Raw genomic sequence first — 26,661 nt, 5'->3', positions numbered from 1 at the left:
ATCAGAGTTTGCATGAGTTGTATGCAGACAATAAGATGTCTGGGAAATATCAAGAGAAACAATCTGTTTTTTAAATACTTTTCTGTAACATTTATTCAGAGGTTGATGATATGATTTAAACAAAAAATTATTCTCTGTGGAATGGCTGGTAGAATCCATACCAACATTTTTTGATTAGCCACCTTCTAGACACTGTAGAATTCAGATTTTGGTGGATTTCTCCATTATTTTGTAAAAGGCTGAGATAAAATGAATGGGTCAGTAGTTGGATGGTAGATTGGTTTTTCATTTCATTTTGGATAGACTGATAGGGGCTAATTCCATAATACATGATGCATTGCCACTAAAAGTTGTAAAATTACTGAAGGGGTTATTAGTGAGAAAAAGATCATCACCACAGAAATTCTGGTGGCTGCATAGCATTTGGATAAGATAGTTGTTAATAGCAGTTATTGCTACATATCTTCTAGCTGTCAAGAATGAATTTAGTGTTGAAGTTTCTTTGATGCAAGAGTGGTTATAAACACAAATCCTTTAAGATGAAAAGCATCATGAAAAGTAGTTATAAAATGTGATATTGTTCTTTGGTTGTTTGGAGCGAAGTTAAATAGCTATATTTCAATTATAGAAAATAATAATGAACTTTGTTATGCTTAAAATTTAGAATGGGATATTTTAGTAAAATGAATTTTAGTATTTGGTGGTTTCTTTTAATTGGAAATTAGAATTGTGAATCTGAAGATCAGAACCACATGGAGGATGAAGAAACATTTTTTCAAGGTTCTCTGCATAGCCGATGAGAACTCAGCAATCTTCACAAACATACTTTAGCATGCCCCCTCATCCCATTAAATGATGGCAAGATTATTCACCAGCTAACCCTGAAACTTAATATATTACCTAATATATAAAGTAATGACTTAGTGCACTGGCTGCTGATCTGCAAAACTGTTTACTGTTGCATTGATTTGAGGGACACTTTGACAGGTCTCATAGGATGTCTTCTTCTTCTTTGGTGCATCAATCTGTATATTGGTTAGTTATAGCAGCACTTCATAACATCCTGTCTTGTGACCTCATATTTATCTCTTCATAACTCTTAGCACTGGTTAGCATTATTATGTTATTTATATATGAAATCCTTGGTCTGCCTCGTGGCCTCTTTGCTTCTACAGTCCCCCATGCCTCAGATGGTGTCCAATTAGGCTTTTTCTTCTCTTATTGATGTGGTTTATTAGTGACTGCTCTTCATGAACTATATTTAGAACTTCTTCATTACTTAAGTATAAAGAGCTAATAAGCTTCATTTCGGCAATGAAAACATTACTTAAATTAAGGGGATATTAAATCCCACATAGTTTTAAAACCGAATAAGAAACTCAAAGATTGGAATCAGAGAGTTTCTTGCCGAATATAGTAAACTATAAAGTATCAGCGACAGTAGCGTTAGCCAATGCAAGTGATCCTAGTACGTAGTACAATACCGGACGACTCGTTGCAAAGGTGGGGGGAAGTTCAGATCGCTATTCTTAGGTATTTTCCATAATGTAAAAACACATTTCCTAGGAAATGTATGCTGTTATTACATTATGGAGGGAGGTCACTACCCAGACCGATTTCAGCCTTTTTTGAGGCTTCATCAGTGAGTAGCTAGACCTAATACCAAAGTGTATAGCGAAAAGAATTATATACTCTGCGAACGAGTTTTCCAAACAGTCCGGTATTGTACTACGTACTAGGATCACTTGCATTGGCTAACGCTAGTGTCGCCGATACTTTATAGTTTACTATATTCGGCAAGAAACTCTCTGATTCCAATCTTTGAGTTTCTTATTCGGTTTTAAAACTATGTGGGATTTAATATCCCCTTAATTTAAATAATTCTTCATTACTTTTTCTTTCTGTCCAACTAATTTTCATCATCTTTCTCCAGCACCAAAGTTCAAATGCTTCCAACTTTTTCATGTCTTGTTTTGTTAGCATTCAGGCCTCACAACCATATAATGCAGTGCTCCATATGTATGCTTTCACTAGCGTTTTTTTGAGCTGGGTACTAAGTCCTTTACTGGTAAAAATGTTTCTTCTGTCATAGAATGCTTTTTGGCCAAGATTAATATCTGATTGGTTTCTCCCATCTTCTGTGATAAAACTTCCAAGATATTTAAAAGAGTATACCTGTTGTATTAGGTTATTATTTATTTCCAGGTTTATTTTCATTGGATTTGCTTTACTTGTAATTAATAGTTTTGTTTTCTTATAATTAATTTTTAGGTTGTACTGTGTGAAAATATCTTCCATCTTTGTCAGGGTGGATTTCAGTTTATCTTCGCTATCAGCTATAACTGCTATATCATCCGCAAACTGTAGCCAGTTAATATCAGTTCTATTTATCTTAATTCCTGTTTCTATTAGTTCTTTCAATTTATTTATTGCATCTTCAATGTAGAGATTAAATAGTATGGGTGAAAGAGAGCACCCCTGTCTTACACCTCTATGTATTCTTGCTATTGAGGTTTTTGTTTTATTGCTGGCTGTTTCTATTAGGGTTCTTGGTGCTTGTAAAGATTAAATATGAGTCTTTTATCTCTCCAATCTACCTTTATTATTTTTAGGAGGTGAAACATTTGGTTCCATTCAATACTTTCGAAGGGCTTTCTCCAAGTCAAGAAAGCCTATCAGAGTATTTTGATTCTTCTCAAATCTTCTTTCAATAACTGTTCTTAGAGCTAGGATTGCTTCTCTTGTCACCTGCTTTTTCCTGAATCCAAACTGGTCATTGCCAATATACTCTTCAGCCTTCTTTGTTAGTCTTTTTTGTATAATTTTTAGTAGTATTTTCAATGCATGTGATATTAAGCTTATTGTTCAATGATTTTCACATTTGTTTGCTTTATTTACTTTAGGAATGGGTATGATAGAGCATTGTGTAATCTTTGGGAATAATCCCTGTTTCATATATATTCTTTATGATCTTGAAAATGTATGACTTAGTTATGTTTCCTGAATATTTTATTAATTCTGAGGGGATGTTATCAACGCCTGGCGCCTTGTTGGCCGACAATTCATTTAGTGCCCATTCAAATTCAGCTTTTAATACAGTTGGACCAATTTCTTCCAAATCAAGTCTTGTTTCATCTTTTATATAGCCTTGGTGTCTTGATCTTTTCCACTATATAGATCTTCTAAGTACTCCTTCCATCTTTCCGAAATTTCTTCTTTATCTATAAGTACATTCCCCTGTTTATTTTTGATAATTGTAATTCTTGTCTTATTTTGCTGGCTTATTCCTTTTATAATGTTATAGTCTTTGTTAGATCTTTCTTTACATTTCTCTCTATACCATTGTTCTTTTGCTTCTTTACACTTTCTATTTATCATATTTTTTATATGTTTATATTTGTCTTTGCTTTCTTCATTTAGGGAGGTTTTGTATTTTCTTCTTTCATCTAGAATGTCCTGGGTGATCCATGGCTTTTTTATTTGCTTGTTCCTTAATCCTATGCAGTCATTATCAGCCTTGATGTTTGTATCCTTCAAGTGAGTCCATTTTTCCTCTATGTTTTTCTTTTCCCTATCTCCAGTTTTAATGCTTTCATCAGTTTGTTGTTTATAGTTTCTATGGTTTTCCTCTGTTTTTAGGTTATTTATGTTCCATTTGAGCCTTCCTTGGTGGTGACAACTTTTTAAATTTCAGATTGCATTTCAATAAAACCAAATTGTGGTCAACATCAGCTCCTGGTAACTTTTGCATGATTTTACTTGATATTTTAAAATCTATTTCTTGTCATAATATAATCTACTTGGTACCTTCCTATATCCCCTGGCATTTTCTAAGTATTCCTTCTTCTTTTTGGTACCTTATACCAGGTATTAGTAATGATCAGATTGAATTGGTGGCAAAACTCCAAAAGTCTATCTGCTCTTTAATTTTGGCATCCAAGTTCATACTTTCTCATCTCTCTACCATCTTTGCCTTCATCAATGATTGCAGTCCAATCTTCCTTTTTGGTGAGTTTGATTAGATTCTCAATATCTACATATACCCTCTCAACCTCATCATCACTGTGGTTGCTAGTAGGCATTTAAGCTTGTACTATTATAATATTTGTTGGTTTTGCTTCTAGTTTTACCGTTATCAATCTGCTACTACATTTTACTGAGTTGATTACTCTTCTTCCCCATTCCTTATTGATAACCACCACGACTCCATTTTTTGCCGTCTCATCACTTGTATAAATGATGCTGTAATCACCACTCCAAAAGTCTCCAGTTCCATTCCATCTCATTTCACTAATTCCCAATATGGCTATTTTTAATCTATCCATTTCTCTCTTCAAATTTTCCAATTTGTAGGAGGATTCTCACATTCCACGTTCCAATGGATGTATAAGGATTTTGCTGGTTTACGACCTGGGAAGCCTTGCTTAAAAGAAGAAAAGTATTGAGCCATCATGCACTTTACTATCTTTTAGAATGTCCATCCACACTGTTATCTTACTAGGGAAAAATAGAACAAGGTCGTATCCCATTGCCTTCCTTGTTCAGCAATAGCCTTCTAAAGAGGCTCAGTGTACTAGCCATTTCTCATTCTTCATGATTGTCTGCCTACCACAATATCCTTTACACTGTTGTCACTTATGGTGGTCTTCCGCTGATCAGGATGAAAGTTGTTGCTGCCCCAACTTCCAGCAGGCTGCAACTTATTGAATGGTGGTTGCATCTCACCATGTTGCATCCCCATCATTGGAAATGTGTGGCTTTTTATAGAGGTAGCCATGCCATTGTCTATCTCACCACTTCCTGTTGGTAGATGCTGTCCCATTGTCCACAACTGCTTATTCACAGGTTTCCTTGTTTATTCGCAGCTAACCTCTGTATCCAGAGGCATTCCCCTGTCCGCAGCCTGGGGATGTGCTTGGCAGCATGAGACCCATGCCCCAAGCTCATATATTCCCATGCTTTCTCGACTGTTTGTCGTAAAGTGAAGATCTGATCCTGACAGCCTCTATTTGGCCTGAATCCAGCTTGTTCTTCACCAAGCTTTTCTTCCACAATTCTTCTTAACTGTTTCTCAAGTATACTTGCATACATCTTGCCAGGAACACTCAGTAGGGAAATACCTCTGTAATTCTCACATTCAGTTTTACTTCCCTTTTTTATATCTGGGTACTATGAGAGCTCTTCTCCAGTCATCGGGAATTCATCCCTCTGTCCAGGCTTTCTGAACTATGCAGTGCAGCCACTGTAAGACCCTTATACCACCATACTTCAGCATTTCTGGTCAAATATCATCTACTCCTGCTGCCTTTCCACATTTCAAGCCTTTGATGGTTTTTTTCTACTTCAAGTATGGATATGTATTCCTGACTGCATGCCTGGAATACATATAACTGATGTTTTCAGTTATATGTATAGTCAGTGTTTTTTACCACTGTGCTGTCATCACTGCTTGTGTCATTTAGCAGTTTTTCAAAGTAATTACTTCATATCTTTTTCTTCCATTTTCATGTCACCTTTATCATCTCTAACTCCTTTCAGAGCACTCTTTCCTCCATTCTTCTTCTTCAACAACCTCCAGAATATTTTGCCACCTTCTTGATATTTATTTTCTATATTCTTGCCAAAGTCCTCCCATGACTTTTGTTTAGCTAGTTTTACACACTGTTTAGCTTTCTTACATTTGTCTCTGGATTCTCTAAGAGCACAAGCTGACTTATTTGCCAGGAACTTTTGATATGCTTTCTTCTTTTCCTTCACTGCCTCTTTAACTTCCTGTGTCCACCATGGAGTTCTAATTTTTCTATCCTTGCAGACAACTTCACCACATGCCTCTCTGGCTGAATCAATCAATGTTTTCTTCAGGGCTTGCCACTGAATCTCCAAGGTTTGGTTAATGTTCACAAACTCTTTCATTTCTTCTTGAATAATGTTTGTGTATTTTAGTGGCCAATTCACATCTGAGAGCTACTGAACTTTTATTCATTTTCAAACTTTCTTACATGTTCTTCTTTTCAATATGAAATTCAATTTTATCCTGTTCAAGACTAAATAGTGATCACTTCCAATTTCAAATCCTCTGTATACACTCTGGTGTCCTGCACCAGGGAGAAAACATCACTATCAACAATAACATAGTCAATGAGACTTTTCTTATTCCTTGCCTCTTCTCTCCATGTGAATTTGTGCACATTTTTATGTTGGAACATGGTGTTAATAATAACCAGTCCATGTCCTGGGCAGTAATCCAACAGATAATTGTCATTATTATTAACTTTGCTCTTTTCTCCAAATTTTCCCAAAATATTTCTGTATGTCTCGCAATCGTTTCCTACTCTGCTATTTAGATCCCCAACAAGGACCAACTTTTCCTATTTCATTGTGTCAGTTGCTTTTTCTGCTGCCTCAAAAAATTCCTCCACTTCTACCTTAGTAGAACCTTCTGTGGGACCATAGGCACAAATAAGTCTCATTGTCCAGTTCCCCGTTCTCGTATTTGCCCACATTACTCTACTTGAGACTGACTGCCATTCAAGAAGATTAGCCTTGTATTTTATGTTGAATACTATGGCTACTCCTTCTTTTCCTTGATTGTCATTGCCTGAATATAACATTTTGTATTTATTGCTCAGAAAGAACTCACCAGTTTTTGTGTTTTTTGTTTCAGTCACCCCTATTATGTCGATCTCTGGTACTTATCTAATTCCTCAGCTAGCTCCATTTCTTTGCCATTCAGGCTTCCTATATTGATAGTACCGATCTTTAACTCTGGTGATGTTGAGTTGGGGTGTGTTTTCAGATTTGTTCCAGTAGCTGACTTTTTGCTGTTCGCCCTGGTTCCCTGTCGAAAACAACGGGGGCCTTATTTAACCGGGCAAAGCCCCAGCCGGCATGAAATTTTGTAATGTTGTATTATCTTTTTTTTTTTTTTTTTTTTTTTTGGGTTTAACCAATAAGAATACAATTTGGTCGTCCAAATCCGAAATTGCCAGCCCATCCTCGTTTGTTCAGTATCCAAGTAGATACCCAACAGGGTGCACCACGAGAAGGTGAGGATTGGACATTAGGTCAGAAGCCCTGGTCGATTCTCCGCATTCCTTTAAAGGCTATGTGGAGGTCTCCTCTCAGTTATACAGCTGTGACCATTAAGCACCCCTTCAGCATTCCAATATGTTCTAATGCTTTTATGGAATAGAAAGTATGGGGGGATTAAGAATGAGAATGACAGATTATTTAGTAACGGATTAAGTGAGTGTGTGCATAGAATAAATGGTGCAAAAATACATATGGAGATAGCTGAGCGATATGCAAAAGAATGTGAGAGAAGATCAGGGACAAAAACAAGCATCAACAAAAACAAGTCGGTGGGGGTAAAAGATGTCGAGTTAAAAAGGAGCAAAAAGATATTTTGCTGTATGGGGATTCTATAATTAAGGATGTAAAGGATGATAGAGTAATTAAAGCGTGTTATCCAGGGTCAAAGATTAAGGATATAACTGAGGCTGTGAAATTGCAGAAAGATAGAGTGAGTGAGATTATTGTAGTTATAGGGACGAATGATCTAAGTAGCAAAAGATTTTCTGTGAGACAGGATTTGAAGGATTTAATGATAGCAATGAATGCAAAGAGCAAGAGTGGAAAGATCATGAGTGTGCTACCAAGATTTGATAGTGATGAATTAAACAGAAGAGCAATTAGAGTAAATTGAATGTTGTCAAGATTGTGTAAAAGCTTTTGCAAAGAAATGAAACTGAATATTCATTTTATGAATGTCTGGGATGAGTTTGATAAAAGGAAGGAGTATTTTAAGACAGATGGTTTGCACTTAAATGGATTGGGTGCTTGGCATTTAGAACATTTATTGATAAAGGATAGAGTAAATGGTCAAAAACATGGAAATGGGATTTGCTAGGGAGGCAGACGATAGAGTAAGCTGTAAATAGTACTAAGGTCATTAATTGCTATGAATTTGGGATTAATTGTTCGCAGAAAATTAACAGTATACAGAGTGGGCTAATTCACACACAGGGAGATTATGGGAGGAAGGGAGTATTGCAGTTTATGTATACTAATGCTCGAAGTATTCAGAATAAGTGCAAAGAATTTTTGTCATTACTTAGTGCAACTTGGCCAAAAATTATAGGAATTAGTGAGACTTGGTTAACTACGAATGATATAGTTATAGGGATTGAATATAAGGAGTACAGTATTTTCAGGCAGGACAGAGATGGCAGAATGGGTGGGGGGGTTTACTAATGATAGACGAAACATTAAAACCAAAAAAGGTAGAAGTGCCTCAAGGTGACAGGTATGTAGAGGGCAGTTCATTCGAGGCTGTTTGGTGTGAGATAGAGATCAACAAGGCGAAATATGTAATCAGTTGTTGCTATAATCCAAGGGGTATAAAGGAGAATGTAGATAGTATGTGTTGGCAAATTAGCACGATGAGTGAAGGTTGAGTTATTATTATGGGGGATTTTAACTTTGGGGACATAGATTGGGAAAAGGAATGGTCACAAGGAACAAAGGAAATGGAGTTTATACAGTTAAGTGATAACTACCTGAGACAGCATGTAATGGAAGAGACAAGAGATTCTATAGTGTTAGATCTGGTCATAGCATCGGAGAACATATCAATAAATAATTTAGTTACACTGTCTCCACTTGGGGAAAGTGATCAGGTGGTGTTGACCTGGGAGATTGTAAGATGTGCTGAATATTCTGTTAAGAAGGGGTATATGTGGAATTACAAGGCTGGTGATTATGACAAGCTGATAAGTCAGCTTTCAGCAGTGCTATGGCATGAGAATTTGAAGGGGAGAGATGTTGATGGTGCGTGGGAGATTGTCAAGGAGTATTTAAAGAAAACTGTATCAGATTGTATTCCCAGAGTCAGAAGGAGAAATCAAGTAGGAGTAAGATGGATGAATAATATTATTAAGCAGGAGTTGCAGATAAAGAAAAGGTTATGGTGGAAGTATAAAGAAAAAGGAGATGAGCATTCCCATGAGCAGTACAAGACGCAGGCAAAGAGAGTAACCTGTATGGTAAGGAAAGCAAAAGCTAATTATGAGTGAAAGCTAGCTGATGAATCCAAAAGAAACCCTAAGGTGTTCTTTTGTTATGTGGCAAGTAAAAGGAAGAATAACCATGGAAAGATTACTTTAAAAAGTGTTGATGGTAGGGAAATTACAGAAGCAAATCAAATAGTTGAGTTGCTTAGGGATCATTTTGCAAAAGTGTACCATCTTGGTTGTAATAGTGCAGTGTCAAATGTGTCATTGACTGATGAGAGTCTAGAGATAGATGAAATAGAGGTGCTTAATATATTACAGAACCTTAATGCTAACACTGCGATTGGGTTAGATGGCATATTGGCCCATGTGTTACGAGAATGTGCAACTGAATTAGCATCCCCTCTAACCAGGCTGTTTAATTTAATCCTCATTTCTGGTAAAGTACCAATAGAGTGGAAAGAGGAGAAAATAATTCCACTGCACAAGGGAGGCTCCAAGACTGAGGTTGCAAATTATAGACCAATCAATATATCTGGAGTGGTGGTTATGGTTTTGGAGAAATTGGTAAAAAAATTAGAATTCAGGATTGGGTGGACAGCAATATGATACTTTATAAGGGTAACATGGTTTTGTGAAAGATAGGTCTTGCCTCAGTAACTTGCTTACTTTTTATAATAAAGTAACAGTAGAGTTGGATAAAGGAAATCCTTACTCAGTGATACTGCTGAACTTTGCAGAGGCATTTGACTAGATTCCACACGGAACTCTGTTGCATAAATTAGAGCAAATGGGTATGGATCCGAAGCTGGTGATTTGGATTAGAGGATGGCTGGTGGATAGATATCAAAGAGTGGTTTACAGAGGAGCTAAGTCCAGGAGAAGGCGAGTGACTAGTGGTGTACCTCAAGGTTCAGTGCTTGGTCCTCTATTGTTTAATTTGTACATCAATGATATTGGGAATACTTTGAAATGAAATATCCACTTGTTTGCTAATGATGCAAAATTAGAAAGAGCGATAGTCAATTCAGATGTAGATATCTTGCAGGATGACTTAAATAGGCTGACGATATGGACTAAGGTAAATGGCTGTCAGTTTAACGTGGCCAAGTGTAAGGTGATGCACTTCAGGAGGATGAGATCACATGCTGTTTACTATATTAATGGAACTGAACTGCAAGAAGTTGACGAGGCAAGGGACTTCAGAGTTATTGTGGACAGAGAACTTAAGTTTAAAGGGTATATTGCAAAGATTGCCAAAACATCACATCAAATTACATGGTTGTTGAAGAATACACTAACAAGCAGGGATAATGAAGTTATTCTTCCACTTTATAATGCATTAATAAGACCACATTTGGATTATTGTGCACAGATCTGGTCACCTGGATTTCTTAGTGATGAAGAAATGGTGGAGAGGATTCAGAGGTGAGTTACAAAGATCATTGCAGGTCTGTGGGATGTTCCCTACGAGGATAGAATGAAGATCTGTGGGCTCCAAAAACTAGCTGATAGACGTAGGAGAGGAGATATGATAGAAGCATATAAATTATTAAAAGGATTTTACAGGATTGATATTGATGACATTTTTAAGACCAGTGCAGGAAGAGAGAGAACGAGGGGCCATCCCTGGATATCTGGAGTATACACACATATATATACAGAGACAAGCTAATTACATTTCAAGCAGTATGCTATGGAGACAATGATTTGATCAACAGTTATTCCACTGGCATGACCTCTAGTGAAAATAGAATATTAAAAAAAATTAAATAAATAAAAAATAGAAAAAATACAAAAATAAATAAATTAATTAATTATTTAATTAAAAACTACATCAAAACTAACTATATTCTATAATTGGACCAATATAGTTGGTCCAACTATAGAATATAAGATAACATCAGAGAAACATTCTTTTGTATAGATAGTTTTCTTACTTGTTACTGTAAGAAAACTATCTATGTGAAAGAATGTTTCTCTGATGTTATCTTAAATAGAATATAGCTTTGATGTAGTTTTTAATTAAGTAATTAATTTATTTATTTGTATTTTTTATTTTATTTATTTAATTTTTTTTTTTTTATATATATATTCTCTTTTCACTAGAGGTCATGCCAGTAGAATAACTGTTGATCAAATCAGTAGTAGTCTCTTTAGCATACTGTGTGAAATGTAATTCAGCTTGTCTCTGTATATATGCATATACTCCAGATTATGACCTTAATATGAAGGTCGAAACGTCGGGAAATTAAAATAGTTATTTCGGTTAGAGTCCGTAATTTGTCTAAAATGACTGCCCATTTATGCACAGTTTTATGAAAAGTCCTAAAAAAAGATATATAACAAAGTAACATTTATTGGACAACAAAATAACTTCTAAAAGTAGATTATGTTTAATAATTTATAGAGTGTACTCTCCATGTTATCCTGATTGACTGCAACTGAACAATATCAGTGCACTTCATATAGTCAATCCTTTATCTTCATTCCTTTCCTTCATGAAGGTAGAGTGGCAGTCAAGAAATAAAATCCCTGGCATCCTCAGAGATATTGATAGGACTTGAAAAGTGTGCTCTCCATGTGAAGTGAGAATTTTTAGTTGACAAGTAAAAAAAAAATCAGAAGAGGAGATTCTGTTTAATCATCAGTTTTATTTACATAACGATTTTTTTTATGTTATAAATAGTTTTTTATGTTTACCTTATTTATAGCATCTATTGAGGAATGCTGGTCATTACAAATGTTTGTTTTGTTTAATTGTTTTCTGGAATATGTCATAGATGAAGCTCTTCATGAATATGATACTGGAATAGTAGTTGGCAGATTAAGAATAAATAACTTATGTTTTACAGACAATATCAATCTTCTGGCAGAAAGTGAAGAAGAATTACAAGAGATAACCAGCCACGTTTTTGGAAAACATTAAAAAAATATGGATGATACATAAACCTACAAAAAACAAAAATAATGATAACCTCAAAATCAGACATTGAATTCTTAAAGATACAAATTGGCAATAAACAAATTGAGAATGTAAACAAGTTCACTTATCTAGGAAGCACGTTGATTCAAGATGGTCGCTCAAAAATTGACATTAAATACCAAATTGCTAAGGTAACTGTGGCCCTACAGAAGTTAAAACCATTGTGGGGAGATAACAGAATAGCAATCAATCAGACTAAGACTAATTGACACCTTGGTGAATTCTATCCTCTTGTATGGTTGTGAGGCCTGGACTTTATTGAGGGAAGATGAGAGGAGACTGCTGTATTTTGAAATGAAAACTTACAGAATACTTTTGAGAATTCCCTATACCGTTCACGAAACCAATGAAAATGTCCAAAAACTGATTGATTCAATAGACGGGAGAAAAAGGGAAAACATTCTGACAGTCATCAGAAGAAGACAGATGAAATGGTTTGGACATGTGGAGAGGACTAATAGCATTCCAAAGCAAGCACTAGAAGGAATCATTCCAGGATCAAGGGTTAGGGGCCCGACCTCGATTAAAATAGACTGATAACATTAAAAAATGGAGAAATTCCTCCCTTTCTCAACTGACATCAAGAACAAGAGACTGAGATGATTGGAGAAGGCTAACAAAGAATATCATCTACCAGCCATTTGTGACCCGGTGGTCCATTTAGGACCAATGGTGAGATGAAGAAGAAGAATGGAATATGTATTTTTGGCAAAAATATTTCACCCTCACCACGAACACACACCAATGATTAAAGTTTCATATCTCACAGAAATGATGCACACATGCATAAAATTTATCTGTAGAAACACTGCTCAACGAGAAGTGTTGGATTCACTTGTTACATGCAATGACAAGTGCAAACGAAGATCGGCGAGTCTCAAGTGTGTAAATTTACATATTCTTGAATATGTAAATTTACTTATTAATAATTTGGTTACTGATTAGGGAAAAAAAATGAATTGTTTTTCTTATTTTGTATATGCAACATTCCCACTTAAAATTTTCACCGGCCGCCACTAAAAGGAACCATCCAGTATGGCACGATGAATTTCATTCGCTTTTTAGATGTTATCTGCACAAAATTTCTGAAACAATTTGAACAGTTTTGTGGATTTTCATTGTTTACCACTGTTCTTCTCACCATGTGCTTTCTTTAATATCATTCCTAGATTTCCATCAAGACAACCAGCTATTTGCTGCCTTAAAATCTTTATGATCAAGTTTTTTTAGCTAATTTCTCTGACTCACCTTGTCACTGTTGGACAACTGACACACACACACATACACTCACCTCATCCATTTACAATAGAGAACCATTGGTTGAGGCCCTCCTTAGCATCTGGATCCTCATGCTTCCATTTATGGGATGTTCCCTGTTACTCTTTGAAGTTTATCTTACTGTTGTACTACACTGTAGATTTCAGCACTCCAGTTATCTTTGCCAGAATATCATAACTGTGTTAGGTGTTTGGCTTTTGATTTGGTCAAGGAAGGTAGTTTTTTTAGCATGTGTCAAATTTCTCAGTGACTTGGTTGGAGTCTGAAATACAATAGAAACAAATATTGATATCTTATGCTGTTTGATACATTACTCCATAAGTCAGTCCACATATCTGTAATGCTCAGAAGCATGCCATGTAACAGTCACTGTAGGTAGATTGATTATACTATGTGAATACCCACAGGCACTGTTGAGTGATCCAGTTATCACTGACTCTGTGTTATGGCACCATCCTGGACACTGCTACTCTAGCAGTCAGTCTGCTAGAGTGATGTCGTTATTTTCATGGCTGAAGTTTGTTCCAGTTAAACATTTGTCCCAATTAATTGATAGCTTAGTTAACCAGAATCTTCCATAAGTGTGTTGTTGTTGTTGCATACTTGCTTTACAAGAGAATATATTACTAGCTTTATATATATATACAGCATTTAATGTGCTATTTTTTTTTAAAAAAAACTGCAAGATGATGATTGGGAAAGTGAAGGCAGTGAAGCTTATCGCCATTCAACCAGGCAAGCTGCAAAAAAGAATATCAGCTATAAGGAGATATCAACAGATGATGAAGATGAGTGGGATAAAAAACAACAGTAAGTATGAAATGACTTTAATTTTTAAATCATATGTATAATTGATATTAAAAAGTTATGCTTTGACTCATAAGATTTGATATTCATAAGTAGGATTAAAAATCCTGGCTACATATGTTTTCTTTTTAATAGGGTGTTTTTCTTTATTGTCAATAATGGTGCTGCATGTTTTTCCCTGAGAAATATCACATAAAGCAACCCTACTTTGTTTTTTACTAGCCACAAGTGCTTTGAAACATTTGCCTCATCTGTCATGGTTGCTGTGCTGGTTATCATCACTGTTTTTGGCATATATCCTATGAGGGAGATGTTATGACAATCTAATACAATTATTATTTATTGACACTAGTTTCCAATCAGTAACTTACTTAAAAAGTAGTCAACATTTCAGGACTTTAATTTGATCAACTCACATTTATATATATATATATCACCCCATTTGCAAGAAGTCTCAAGAATGCTATGTGAGCAAATGATTAAAGAGAATAAAGGAATAAATGCATTTAACAGAGCACTTAGGGGATGTATTCATTGAGAGAAATGGTTTTTTTTTTTTTTTTTTTTTTTTTTTTTTTTTTTTTTTTTTTTTATGTCGAGTCCATACACGAGTGGTGTTGGTTGATCAGCCTACAGTACATTAGTACCATATATGGATAGTGGGTTGGGAAAGGAGGAACTTGTTTACATTTAATTTAAAAGACTGTCTATTGTATTCTCGAGGTGCACTGTGAAGGAATGTTGAGTGGCAGCTGCACATGTTCCAACGAGCTTAGTAATAAGTTTGGGAATTATTGATGCTATTTCAGATTAACATTTCCCATGAAATTATTTGTAGAATACACATAGTGCAGAAACCAAACGTTTGTGTGAAAGTGGAGGGAGTGAGTTGGTAAGAGATGGGTCATTAATAAGTCTAATTGCTCTCCTCTGTATTGAGTCAAGCATTTTGAGAGAGCTTTTAAGGGCCCCACCCCATATGTGAAAGCAGTATTCAATAGCTGGGTGGATTTGCAATTTGTATAAAGTTAACAGCTGTTCGGGGTGAAGTAACGTCTTGAACAAAAGAGAAATCTTTTTTTTTTTGTTTGTTTGTTTGTTTGTTTTTTGTTTGAGCTAAGGATGCAATGTTTTGATGTGTTTATGCCAGGAGAGGCTTGATATCAGGATAATTCCAAGAAGAGAAATCTCATCTTGTCTGGAAATTTGGGTGTTGTCAAAAGTAATACTGGGAAAAAATGGTTCTATTTTGTGAGAAATAAGACAGAACTGGGTTTTATTAGCATTGAAATTGACAAGGTTATCTGAACCCCCATTGGAGAATGGCTTGGAGGTCAGAATTGAGGACAGTGATGGTTGATGTTCTGTAAGTTGAGATGAGTTGTGTAGAGTAAGGATTGTCAAATGAAAAGGAGGAGGAGTGCAATGTGCTGTCATCTGCAGAACTGTGTATTGGGTTGGAGGTCAACTGAAGAAGGTCATTGATATAAAGCAGGAAGATGGTTGATGAGAGTACAGAACCTTGTGGAACCCTGGCATTAGTTGAGTGGTGACAGGATAAGGAACCATCCACCATCACACATAGTGTGCGTCCAGACAGATAACTGGCATTCCAACTGCAGAAGTCCTGAGACAGACAAAACGATGGAAGTTCGTTTAGTAAGCCATTGTGCCAGACCAAGTCAAAAGCTTTGGAGATATCAAATGCAACTACTTGAGTTTCACCAAACTTCTCCATGGCATTGGTCCAGAGATGGTTGACATATGTGATCAGACCTCCTGTTGATTGGCAGTAATGGAATCCATACTGGTGGTTATTAGATGGGTGCCTTCATGGTAGTGTAGGAATTGGGAATTGATGGTTTTCTCTATAACTTTAGACAGGACTAAGGTGAGTGAGGTAGGGCGGTAAGGTAGACGGCAGTGATTTGTTGCCCTTCTTGGGGATGGGTTGAATATAGGCCAATTTCCATACTGTGGGATAGATAATACCAGTGGAATAAGAGAGTATATATACAGGCAACATAGGATAGAAGTCAGTTCTGGTGCGCAAACCTTACCTGTGAAAACTATCAATGGAAACATTGATAGTTTTCTTGCATCTATCTTGGGCTTGAGTATAAGCACTAAAGGAGGATGGAGTTCTTGATGTGAGCCAGTTATGGTATGCTTGATTTTTCATTTGTACAGCCTTGGCACATCATTTGGGACAACCAGGGTTTAGTTAGGTAACTGCAGTTCAGTATAGTGTGGAGAATGAATGTTTCCAAAGTAATCCTGTGAGGATTACTTTGGTGATACGCTTAGTGCATATGTTTAGGTTGGAAGATGACCGGAAGCAATAGTCCAACCATGGAAATGAGGCATAGAAGTTATGGAAGCTGTCCCACTTGGCACTGTTATAATGCCAAACTACTCTTGTATGGGAGTCGCTGTGTAAGCATTGTTGCATGAGGGAGGAGATGAGCACTAGAATTACCTATGGGGACCACTACATTCACTGTGTATTTGGAAGAGTCGTTGGTGAGGAAGAGATCTAGGATGTTCGGGTTATCTGGTATTCTGGTTGACATGTGAACAAGTTGTGCAAGGTTGTTAGTGATAGGTAGACTGTTCCAAAGGACAGAGGTATGTGGATGGAAGTTAGTTCAGTAAATTTGAGGCTAAACTGTATGATGTGGATGTTGACCAGCAGCTGCTGGTGTTTTTACAGAGTTGTGATGGTGTCAGTTCAATGGAGCAGCAACCATGAAAACCTATAAATATAGAAGTATGCCTATAGAAAATACATAATATAGAAGCAGATCGTCTGTGGTAAGATAATTGGAGGGAGTAAGGGGATTGTCTGTTATTATTACTATTACTATTATTACGGGCGACTCCAGGGAGGCTCTAAACATCATGTCCACACAACTATTCGATATTCTCACAGTATCTATCATACCTTGCCTTGAACTCATTCACTGTCATAGCACACACAACAGACACTGGCAGCTTATTCCACTCATTTACCACTCTAAAAGTAAAGAACCCAGCTCTAATACTACCCTTGTTAACCACACGCTTCCCCAGCTTCCATAGATGTCCTCTAGTTCTCCCACTGCCAGTCCTGATCTCAAAAATATCATCTGAATTAATCCTATAGAAACCCTTCAGCAATTTGAATGTCTCAATCATACCCCCCTTTTCTGCCTATCAACCAATTTCTGCAACCCACAAATCTTCAACCTGTTTTCATAAGGTTCATTCCATAGACCTGCTATCATCTTAGTCACTTGCCTCTGGATCCTCTCAACCTCCTCCCCATCAAGAAGAAACCTAGGTGACCAGATCTGGGCACAGTAGTCGAGATGGGGTCTTATCAAGACTCGATACAGAGGAACAATAACTTGCTTTCTCTGCTCGTCAAAGTATTTTTCAGCATCCAAGTGATTTGATGAGCTGATTTAACCACTTTTGCAATGTTCCCCCTAAAGTTTAACTCCCTATCCACCAACACTCCCAAGTCCCTGGCCTCATCAATCTCCTGGAGTACAGTTCCACCAATGTGGTATACTGCTGCTAATCTTTTCACCCCAAAATGCATAACCTTATATTTTGTCACATTAAATTGACATCCATTCTCCTTAGCCCAGACCTCCAATCTATCCAAATCATCCTGCAAAATTTTGACATCTTCTGCATTCATTATTGCCCTACCCAACTTTGCATCATCGGCAAACAAGTGAACACTTCCTCTCAGATCCTTTCCTATATCGTTAATGAACAAATTGAAAAGTAGTGGTCCCAGAACAGAACCCTGCGGCACACCACTAGTTACAAGCCATCTTTTGGACTCTACTGCTGAGTAAACTACTCTCTGGTATCTCTCCATTAACCACCCTCCTATCCATCTCACCAACCCTATATCCATTCCCATATGTTGCAGTTTACGGATTAGAATTTCATGTGGTATCCTGTCAAATATATGCAAATTGTTTCCTCAATAATTCTTTTCTTGTTGGGGGGGGGGGATTATCAGTTATGCAAATAGTTCTCTTCTAGACTCACTCAGTCATTCTGAGAGATTGCTGGAATGGATTTGGATTTATATAGTATTTGGAGTTGAAGCAGAAAGAGAAATAGAGAATGTTTAGAACGAATGAATACTAAGCTTTTTTTGGAGGCTGAAGAGAATGCTAGAATGGTCTAGATGCAAATGTCAACACAAGAAGAGAGAACCAATCTTGGTTGTCCAATGCAATGTTATTAAAAGTGAGAGTGGGTGAGGCATTGTCTTCCTTTTTGAAATTAAGACAGGATTTAATGCTACCAAAATGTGTTTGGTAGCATTATAATTCACTAAATTATCTTCATCCCACATGAGACTGTCTAAAAGATCTGGTGTTTAAGGCATTGGCCATAGTCATCATTGATACAGAGGAACAATAACTTGCTTTCTCTGCTCGTCAAAGTATTCTTCAGCATCCAAGATTTTGTAAATGATAAAGAGCAATGGAGTGTTCTGGTGTACATAAGTTACCTTCATAATTCTGCTACTATATGTTCTTTCTTCTGGTTATCAGTTAATATCATCTTTGTTGTAGGTATTTATCAGAACTTTCCAGGCTGCCCCCCCCCCTCCATGTACTTTTATGTATACTTGTCTTTGTTATTTAAATTTTATTAAAAGTTATTTAAACATTTAAATTCTTATTTTTGCACATTTTCTGTTATTCCTGAGCTAATGATTTCCTAAATGCATTTAAAATTCATCACTTGTGTTGTTATGTTTGGTTTACACGTGATTGATTGCCTAATATTAATATTTCCATATATTTTTGGAAAATCGATGAGGCTTTGGACTCCTTGGAGGTGTCACATAATAATAATAATCTGGTGGAAATGAAATACTTCATAATCTTTTCTGCACCTCTTTGTAGTAGTGAAAAGAGTGAATAGATATGGGCAAAGCATGTTATCAAGACATATATATTACTATGTCTTGCTAATGCAGAGGAAATTGAGAAACTAGGTTAGTGTCCAACCCTGTCTCAAGATGTAAAATTGTCTTGTTTCATGGACATGGAAAGAATGAAGATTGCAACCAAACTAAAATGTATAGCTTATTCCATAGATGGCGAACCTATGGCGCGTCAACAATTTACAGGTGATATCCTTTTATACACTTATAAATTATTCAACCTTTTTTTTTTTAATTATAATATGTACAAGTTAAATTTTGTTTTACACCAGAGAGCAGCTATGAAGATGTGTATATGATTGGTGCAGTATTAGCAAAAGGTCACACAATCCAAAGACAAACTACAATTTTATTACTGCTTGTTTGCATTTAAGCTGGCACAGGAACTCAAACATGCATTATATGGCATATTTCAATTTGTGGTAGAATTTTATTTGAAGTTAGCCTTTGTGATCTGTCATAATGACATTGAGAATTTCAAATGCAATAAAACAAATACTTATTCATGTAATTGAAAAATTGGACAAGAGTTTTCAGTTAGATACTGTGTTTCCTGTGCAACATATGGTTTTGCTTGAGTCTATACATCATAGTTTCTGTGAGAGGGGACGTGATTGATTAGTTTGCGCCATTTTTATTCCAGCTGTCTCTGATTGCACTATTTCTTGAGAAATATATTACACAGACTGCAAAAGCCTCCATACCTTAATCAGGGATACAATAAAACTACTTGTTTTTCTTGCATCTGCAGTATAATGGCTGTTGTGGAGGGCATGTTGTTAACCACAGGGAGCAAGTTAATATCGGCTCGACATGAACATCTTTAAACATTTTTTGTGTGGGAGGCATATGCGACACTTTTTAATGTCTTTTTTCGTAAAGTAAAATCAGGGATGCCAGTTATACGTGAGGGCGAGTTATTTTCGAGTAAATATGGTAAGCGTTTCGTCGACAAGTTGACATCCTTCTGCTGCTTTCCTTGCTCAGCTAACTTCGATGGTGAGTTACAATGCATAAATACTTTTCTTACTACTGTTTTTTTTTTTTTTCAAACCAACATAATGAAAATCAGTTTAATAATACAATAATCAATTTTACACTGAATAACATTACAAATTTATATATAAATAAATATTATGAATAAAATAAAATATTATTTATAAATGTATAAATAAATAAGATAATTGATTAGGTTAGATTAATTTTCTATTAATTTTTCTCCTATTAAAAACTGCCCGGCACGTCAGCAACTCGGTTGGTAAATTTTTGGCGCACGCACATAAAAAGGTTCGCCACTGGCCTATTTGAGGTTCACTACTGGAAATACAGTTCATGTTTTCTTGTATGTGTACATGTCTCATCTTTTTTTTTTTTTTTTTTTTTTTTAATATTGCAATTCATCAAATTTGTCACAACGGAAATGGCTGCATGATGATTTTTCTGGATTTTGCGAAGGCATTTGACAGAATACCACATGGAACTCTGTTACACAGATTAGAACAAATGAGGATGGATATGACACTGGTTAAGTGGATGAGGGTGCTTGCTGCACAGATATCAAAAAGTGGTATATGGAGGGGCAGAATCGAGGCAAAAAACAGGTGACTAATGGCTTACAAGGTTCAGTGCTGGGACCATCATCAAATCCTGACAAATACCCTCAAGGGGGTGTACAGGATATGATAGTACTACATGAAACATACATCATTACTTACTTCCTGTCTACAATTTTCCTCCAAATCAATCTGTTACCTGTCAAGACTCCAACATTATCAGATATTATATTTCTAGCTTCTAAGGCACTTTTTTTTGTATCAATCCACCTATATCTTGATCTTTCTCTGGATCTTTTTCCTGGCAGAGAATGCTTGTTTTGCTAATCTATTCTCCATTTTATTTAAGTGACCATACCACCTGAGATTAGCTCTGCTAACACACTCCTGGATGCTAACAATGTCAAGTTCTTTTCTAATATCCTCATCTGGTTTTCAGAAGGATGAAGAGATGTTGGAAAGGGTCCAAAGGCGACTGACTAAGGTAGTTTCTGACCTCTGGAATGTCGAGTATGAGGAAAGATTGAAAAGATGTAATTTGCAGAGTCTAGTGGAGAGAAGGAAGAGGGGAGATATGATAGAGCCCTACAAGTTGGTAAGATGTTGTTATAGGATCAATGGTGGAGAAGTTCTACAGAGAATAGTGGGAGATCAGGGGAGAACCAGAGGTCATCCCTGGAAACTGTATAAAGAGGGTGTGAGTAGGGGAGTGAGAGGCAGGTTTTTTCGTGCGGAGTTGTGAGTGATTGGAATGCCTTGCCTGAGAGTGTGGTGTCTGCAAGTAGTTTGAATGTGTTTAAGACACGGTATGATGAGATGTGTGTGAGATAAAAGGACCTCCTAGATGAGTCTTTGACTCCATGAGGTCTTGTTTAATAATAATAATATCATCTACTCCAGCTGACTTTCCACATTTCAGGCTTTTAATGGCTTTTTCTACTTCAAGTATGGATATGTATTCCTGACTGCGTTCCTGTTGGGAGTTTTTTACTACTGCACTGATACTGCTTGTTTCATTTAGCAATCTTTCAAAGTTATGGGAGATACTAAGTCAAGGAGTGATGAGAGCTTGGTCCACCCTTTATCACAAGTTGCCTCAGTCTTGAAGATACTTCAGGCACAAACTTTGTTTGCTTACACTTGGATAAAGGATGGACCAAGCTCTCATCACTCCTTGACTTAGTATCTCCCATAATGCAAAGCACATGTCCTTGCAGACATGTATAAGGCTATGCATTAAGGGAAGAGCCACTACCCAGACCAGTTTTGACTTTTATTGAGGTCTCGTCAGTGGGAGCCAGACCCAGAGGTGGTGATACTAAAGTGGAAGCAATGGAGAAGTCATATTTACCTATACGAGTTGCTAAAAGGTGTCTCACCTTATTATCAATCCTTTATCCAAGTGTAAGCAAACTTTGTTTGCTTATCCAAGTGTAAGCAAACAAAGTTTGCTTACACTTGGATAAAGGATTAAGCTAAATTTATTATAGTCTAACCAAGTGGGAAAAACTTCCAACATCTTTCTTCTTTTCCTTCACTGCTTCTTTAACTTTCTGTGTCCACCATCGAGTTCTGATTTTTTAAATCCTTGCAGATAACCTCACCACAAACCTTTCTGGCTGAATCAGTCAGTATTTTCTTCAGGGCTTGCCACTGAATCGCCAAGGTTTGGTTCCTGTTCTCAAACTCTCATTTTTTCTTGAATAATGTTTGTGTGTTTTAGTCTACAGGTATCATCTCAGAGCTACTCAACTTTTATTCGCTTTAAAACTTTCTTACATGTTCTTCTTTTCAATATGAAATTAAATTTTATCCTACTCAAGACTAAATGGTGATCACTTCCAATTTCAAATCCTCTATACACTCTAGGGTCCTGCACCATGGAGAAAACATCACTATCAACAATAGCATATCCAATGAGACTTTTTTATTCCTTGCCTCTTCTCTCCATGTGAAATTCTGCACAATTTTATGTTCGAACATTGTGTTAGTAACCAGTCCATGTCCTGAGCAGAAATCCAACAGGTATTTGCCATTATTATTAGCCTTGCTCTTTTCTCCGAATTTTCCCAAAATATTTTTGCATGTCTGACAGTCATTTCCTACTCTGCTATTTAGATCCCCAACAAGGACCAATTTTTCATTGTGTCAGTTGCTTTCTCTAAAGCCTTAAAAAAATTCCTCCACTTCTACCTTAGTAGAGCCTTCTGTGGGACCATAGGCACAAATAAATCTCATTTCCATTTTGATATTTGCCGACATCACTCTTGTTACATGTGTTTTTTATGTATTCTTTGGTATTATCTTCTGTACATGTGAGGTATCTGAATTTTTGTTCTGTAATTATCCTTAAATTATAATTTGTAATTGTAATCTTTAGTTGTAATGGAAACACTACTTGTACCTCTCTTTGTATGCCTATTCAGTACTTAATCTCCTTTCTGCTCTATGGCCGTCATTTAATTTGATCATGTGTGTGAATTAGATTAAAAATATTTTGTTCCAACTCTAGTTTGCAGTCGTGGTCTCTGTTAAACAATTAAATTCCGCTCAGGTTCTAATTAATAAGTGGTGCTTTGGATTCATTTATCAGACAACTAGTTAGGTAAAATTTCAAAGGTTCATTTAATAAACTCATGCAATACACTTTCACCAAATATACACTAAGCTAAGATAATCACCTTCTTAAGTTACAGAACTTAATATAACAAACTGTAATTTATATAGCTGAATCTTGTCATAAGACACTGCTATCAAATCAATTAATTGTCCCTTTGTATTCTTTGATCTACAATTCCCTCCAGGCATTAATTTAATTAACTTCGTGTACGATTATACTATAACATACTATACATAATCGACATTCACAATACATTAGACTATGCTCCTGGAGCTGTAACACTTTGCTATTAGACTAAATACTCAAGTCCTGCCTCTTACATAATATGAGCTCTACTAATGAATGTTCCTGTTCACTATTATACAATAATTCTTTCTTCTACAACAAAAGAGACTAAAGTTTGTACGTTACCGGATCTTTAAGACTTCTTCAGGTCTGTCCCTCAATCTTCAATCCCCTTATAGCTTACTTATTCTTTGTCCTGAAGGCCGTCTCACCTTGGCCTGGTTTGGAGCTTGCTGTCGTGATTTATCCTCTCTGATGTGGACGAGAAACGGCTCTGCTTAAGTTGGTCCACGTGGTCTAGTATGACGGTCAGCTAGCGTAGATTTCCTCTGTACGTTGACGAAATGTCCACACCTGGCCCACTACTTTGCTGCTTATCTCCATCAAGACATCATTCCGTTGGCCGGATTCACCTACACATCTCAGGGAACAACTCGAGTGATGGGTGGCGCAGATGCTGAACAGGAGAGCATGAGGAAAAGCTGGAATCCAAGAGGAAAAAAAAAAAAAAAAAGTCCCTCGAACTGGGGGAGCCAAGCCTTTTTATATATTGCACCTTTAGCGGCACACCTTTTCACCCGTCACCATTCTTCTGCACGCAGTTCTGTTCTTCTCTCTTAGTGTCTTCTGGGAAGCTCGTGCATGCACCGTGCTCCATGTGTACATGACTGCCATAGGCTCCGCTGCTAAACCGAGTGTCTCACTCGCGTACTTTGAACTCATAATTTTATACGTTAACATATATATCACAAATTATTCTTCCCTTGTTATATATACAAAGACAGGTGATATTCCTTTACAAAGAATCATTCAATGTCAAGATACAATATCTTTAAGGCTTTCTAGTAATTTACAATTCTACTTATATACAAGTATATCCTTGTTGGTGCGTTAAAGCTTGTCAAATACCAAATGAAATATTTCTTAGTGAAATCTCTTCATTCAAGATTTAACACTCTACTTAATATCGCCTGCCATTCCGGAAGATTAGACTCGTATTTAGTGTTGAATACTATGGCTACTCGTCTTTTCCTTGATTATCATTGCCTGAATATAAATTTTTTTATTTATTGCGCTGGAAAGATCTTAAAAGTTTTTGTGTTTTTTGTTTCAGTCACCCCTATTATGTCGATCTGGTACTTATCCAATTCCTCAGCTAGCTCAATTTCTTTGCCATTCAGGCTTCTTATGTTGATAGTACTGATCTTGAACTCTGGTGATGTTGAGTTGGGATGTGTTTCAGGATTTGTTCCAGTAGCTGACTTTTCACTGTTCACCCTGGTTCTCTGGTGAAACAATGGAAGTCTTGTTTAACCAGGGACGTCCCAGTTGGCATGAAATTTGTCATGTTGTACCATCATTTTATATTGTTGTGGTTTAAACCAGTAAGAATAGAATTTGGTTTGGCTAAATCCCAAATTGCCAGACCCTCCTCGTTCATTCAGTATCCAGGTAGATACCTAACAGTGTGCACCACGAGAAGGTGAGGATTGGATATTAGGTCAGAAGCCCTAGTCATTTTTTTACTTTCCTTTAAAGGCTATGTGATGGTCTCCTCTCAGTGGTGCTGGGACCATTGCTGTTTAATTTGTAACTAAATGATATATAGTTAATAACCTGAAAGGAAATATTCAGTTGTTTGCCGATGATGCAAAATTAGGTAGAGTAATGGTTAATCAAGGCGACGATGTGGAGAGCTTGCAAGACTTTAAATAGGCTGTCAGTATGGTCAAAAGATAATGGGTTTCAGTTTAATGTGAAGAAATGTAAAGTTATGCATTTGGGGATAAATAGATTGCAAGCCATGTATCACATTGATGACACTGTACTCCGGGAAATAGATAAAGCTAGAGATTTATGGGATGGTGGTAGACAAAGAGTTAAAGTGTAGAGATCGTATTGCTAAAGTAGAGATTACTTGGCTATTGAATAACACATTATCAAGTAGAGATAAGGAAGTTGTTATTCCTCTTTATAACGCCTTGGCATGCTCACATCTGGATTACTGTGCTCAAGTCTATTTCCATGGGTTTCTTGGGGATGAGAAAGTGGTGGAGAGGATTCAGACGTCGGTGAGTAGCCTGTGGAATATTCCCTGTGAAGATAGGTTGAACGTGTGTGTATTGCAGAACTTGGTTGATAAGAGAAAAAGAGGGAATATGACAGAAACATTTAAGTTGCTTAAAGGGATAGATAGATAGATGCAGGGGAAATGTTTCAGCATTTGGCTAGAGGCACCAGAAGAAGGGGTCATCCTTGGAAGTTGTATAAAGGTGTGATTAGTAGGGGTTTGAGTACTAGATTTTTTTGTTTTTTTTTAAATGCTTGTAGGGTTGTGAATGAGTAGAATGATTTGCCAGAGTAAGTTGTGAATTCTTTGTCTGTTAATGGGTTGAAGTAGAGGTATGATAGATTTGGTCTTCTGCAATGAGTCTTCAGACTCCATGGAGGTGCCCATATAATAATAAGAATACGTGTACTAGTTCATATAACAATGAGTCTTCACAATACTGTACAATATATGATATACTGTATAGTATATCATATATACTCTTCATCGTATATAGAGTATATCATATATACTCAAAAGAATAAGTCTTCATGCACATGCATGAAGACTTATTCTTTTGAACTAAATGCTCTTTGATCTTGTCTCTGCATTGAATGTATTGGCCTCATTGGAATTAAAAGATATAACTGCTTTCAGCTGATTTTACAGTTTAGACAATGGGAAGTTGTTGTTATTGCTACAATAACCATCGCATATCTTTTGATGAATTTGTCAATTCTTAATACTTATCTTGCTTATATTTTACTCATCCACAATTTGATTTCACTAAATATGCTAACCTTCAGGCTAAAGGAAGCCATGATGTGGCGCATTGTATGTTTTGTGTCATTATTAGTGCTGCTGAAAGGCAAGTCAATTTTCATATTTTAGCTAATAATATTAGGTTAACTCATTATAGTTTTTGTTTTATACTGGTGTATGATTGACTGTGCTATGAAGTTTGTAAGTAAATCTTGTAAATTCCAATCACTCAGTAATGACATCTTTGCTGCCATTGTTCTACTATGCATTGGCACCATACTGACAATATTTTATTTCAACAAGAAATATGATATTGTATAGTGCAGTGTGTGAGACAGAGAGGTGT

The 26,661-nt window shown here is 36.4% G+C and overlaps 1 protein-coding gene across 1 annotated transcript in view; it reads left to right on the top strand.

The window, feature by feature from the left end:
• LOC150093110 (uncharacterized) overlaps positions 1–26,661 on the top strand; it is a 532,180-nt gene that overhangs the window by 484,806 nt on the left and 20,713 nt on the right. Inside the window, exon 20 of the mRNA XM_090414155.1 lies at positions 13,962–14,085. Within this exon, the coding sequence (XP_090270281.1) occupies positions 13,962–14,085 (124 nt within the window). The remainder of the gene's footprint in view (positions 1–13,961; positions 14,086–26,661) is intronic.

This window comes from Typopeltis vanoorti, chromosome 24 (genome assembly GCF_054136105.1).
Source record: "Typopeltis vanoorti isolate ZY-2024b chromosome 24, IOZ_Tvanoo_1.0, whole genome shotgun sequence".
Lineage (NCBI taxonomy): Eukaryota > Metazoa > Arthropoda > Arachnida > Uropygi > Thelyphonidae > Typopeltis > Typopeltis vanoorti.
This window is presented reverse-complemented; position numbering and strand designations above follow the sequence as displayed.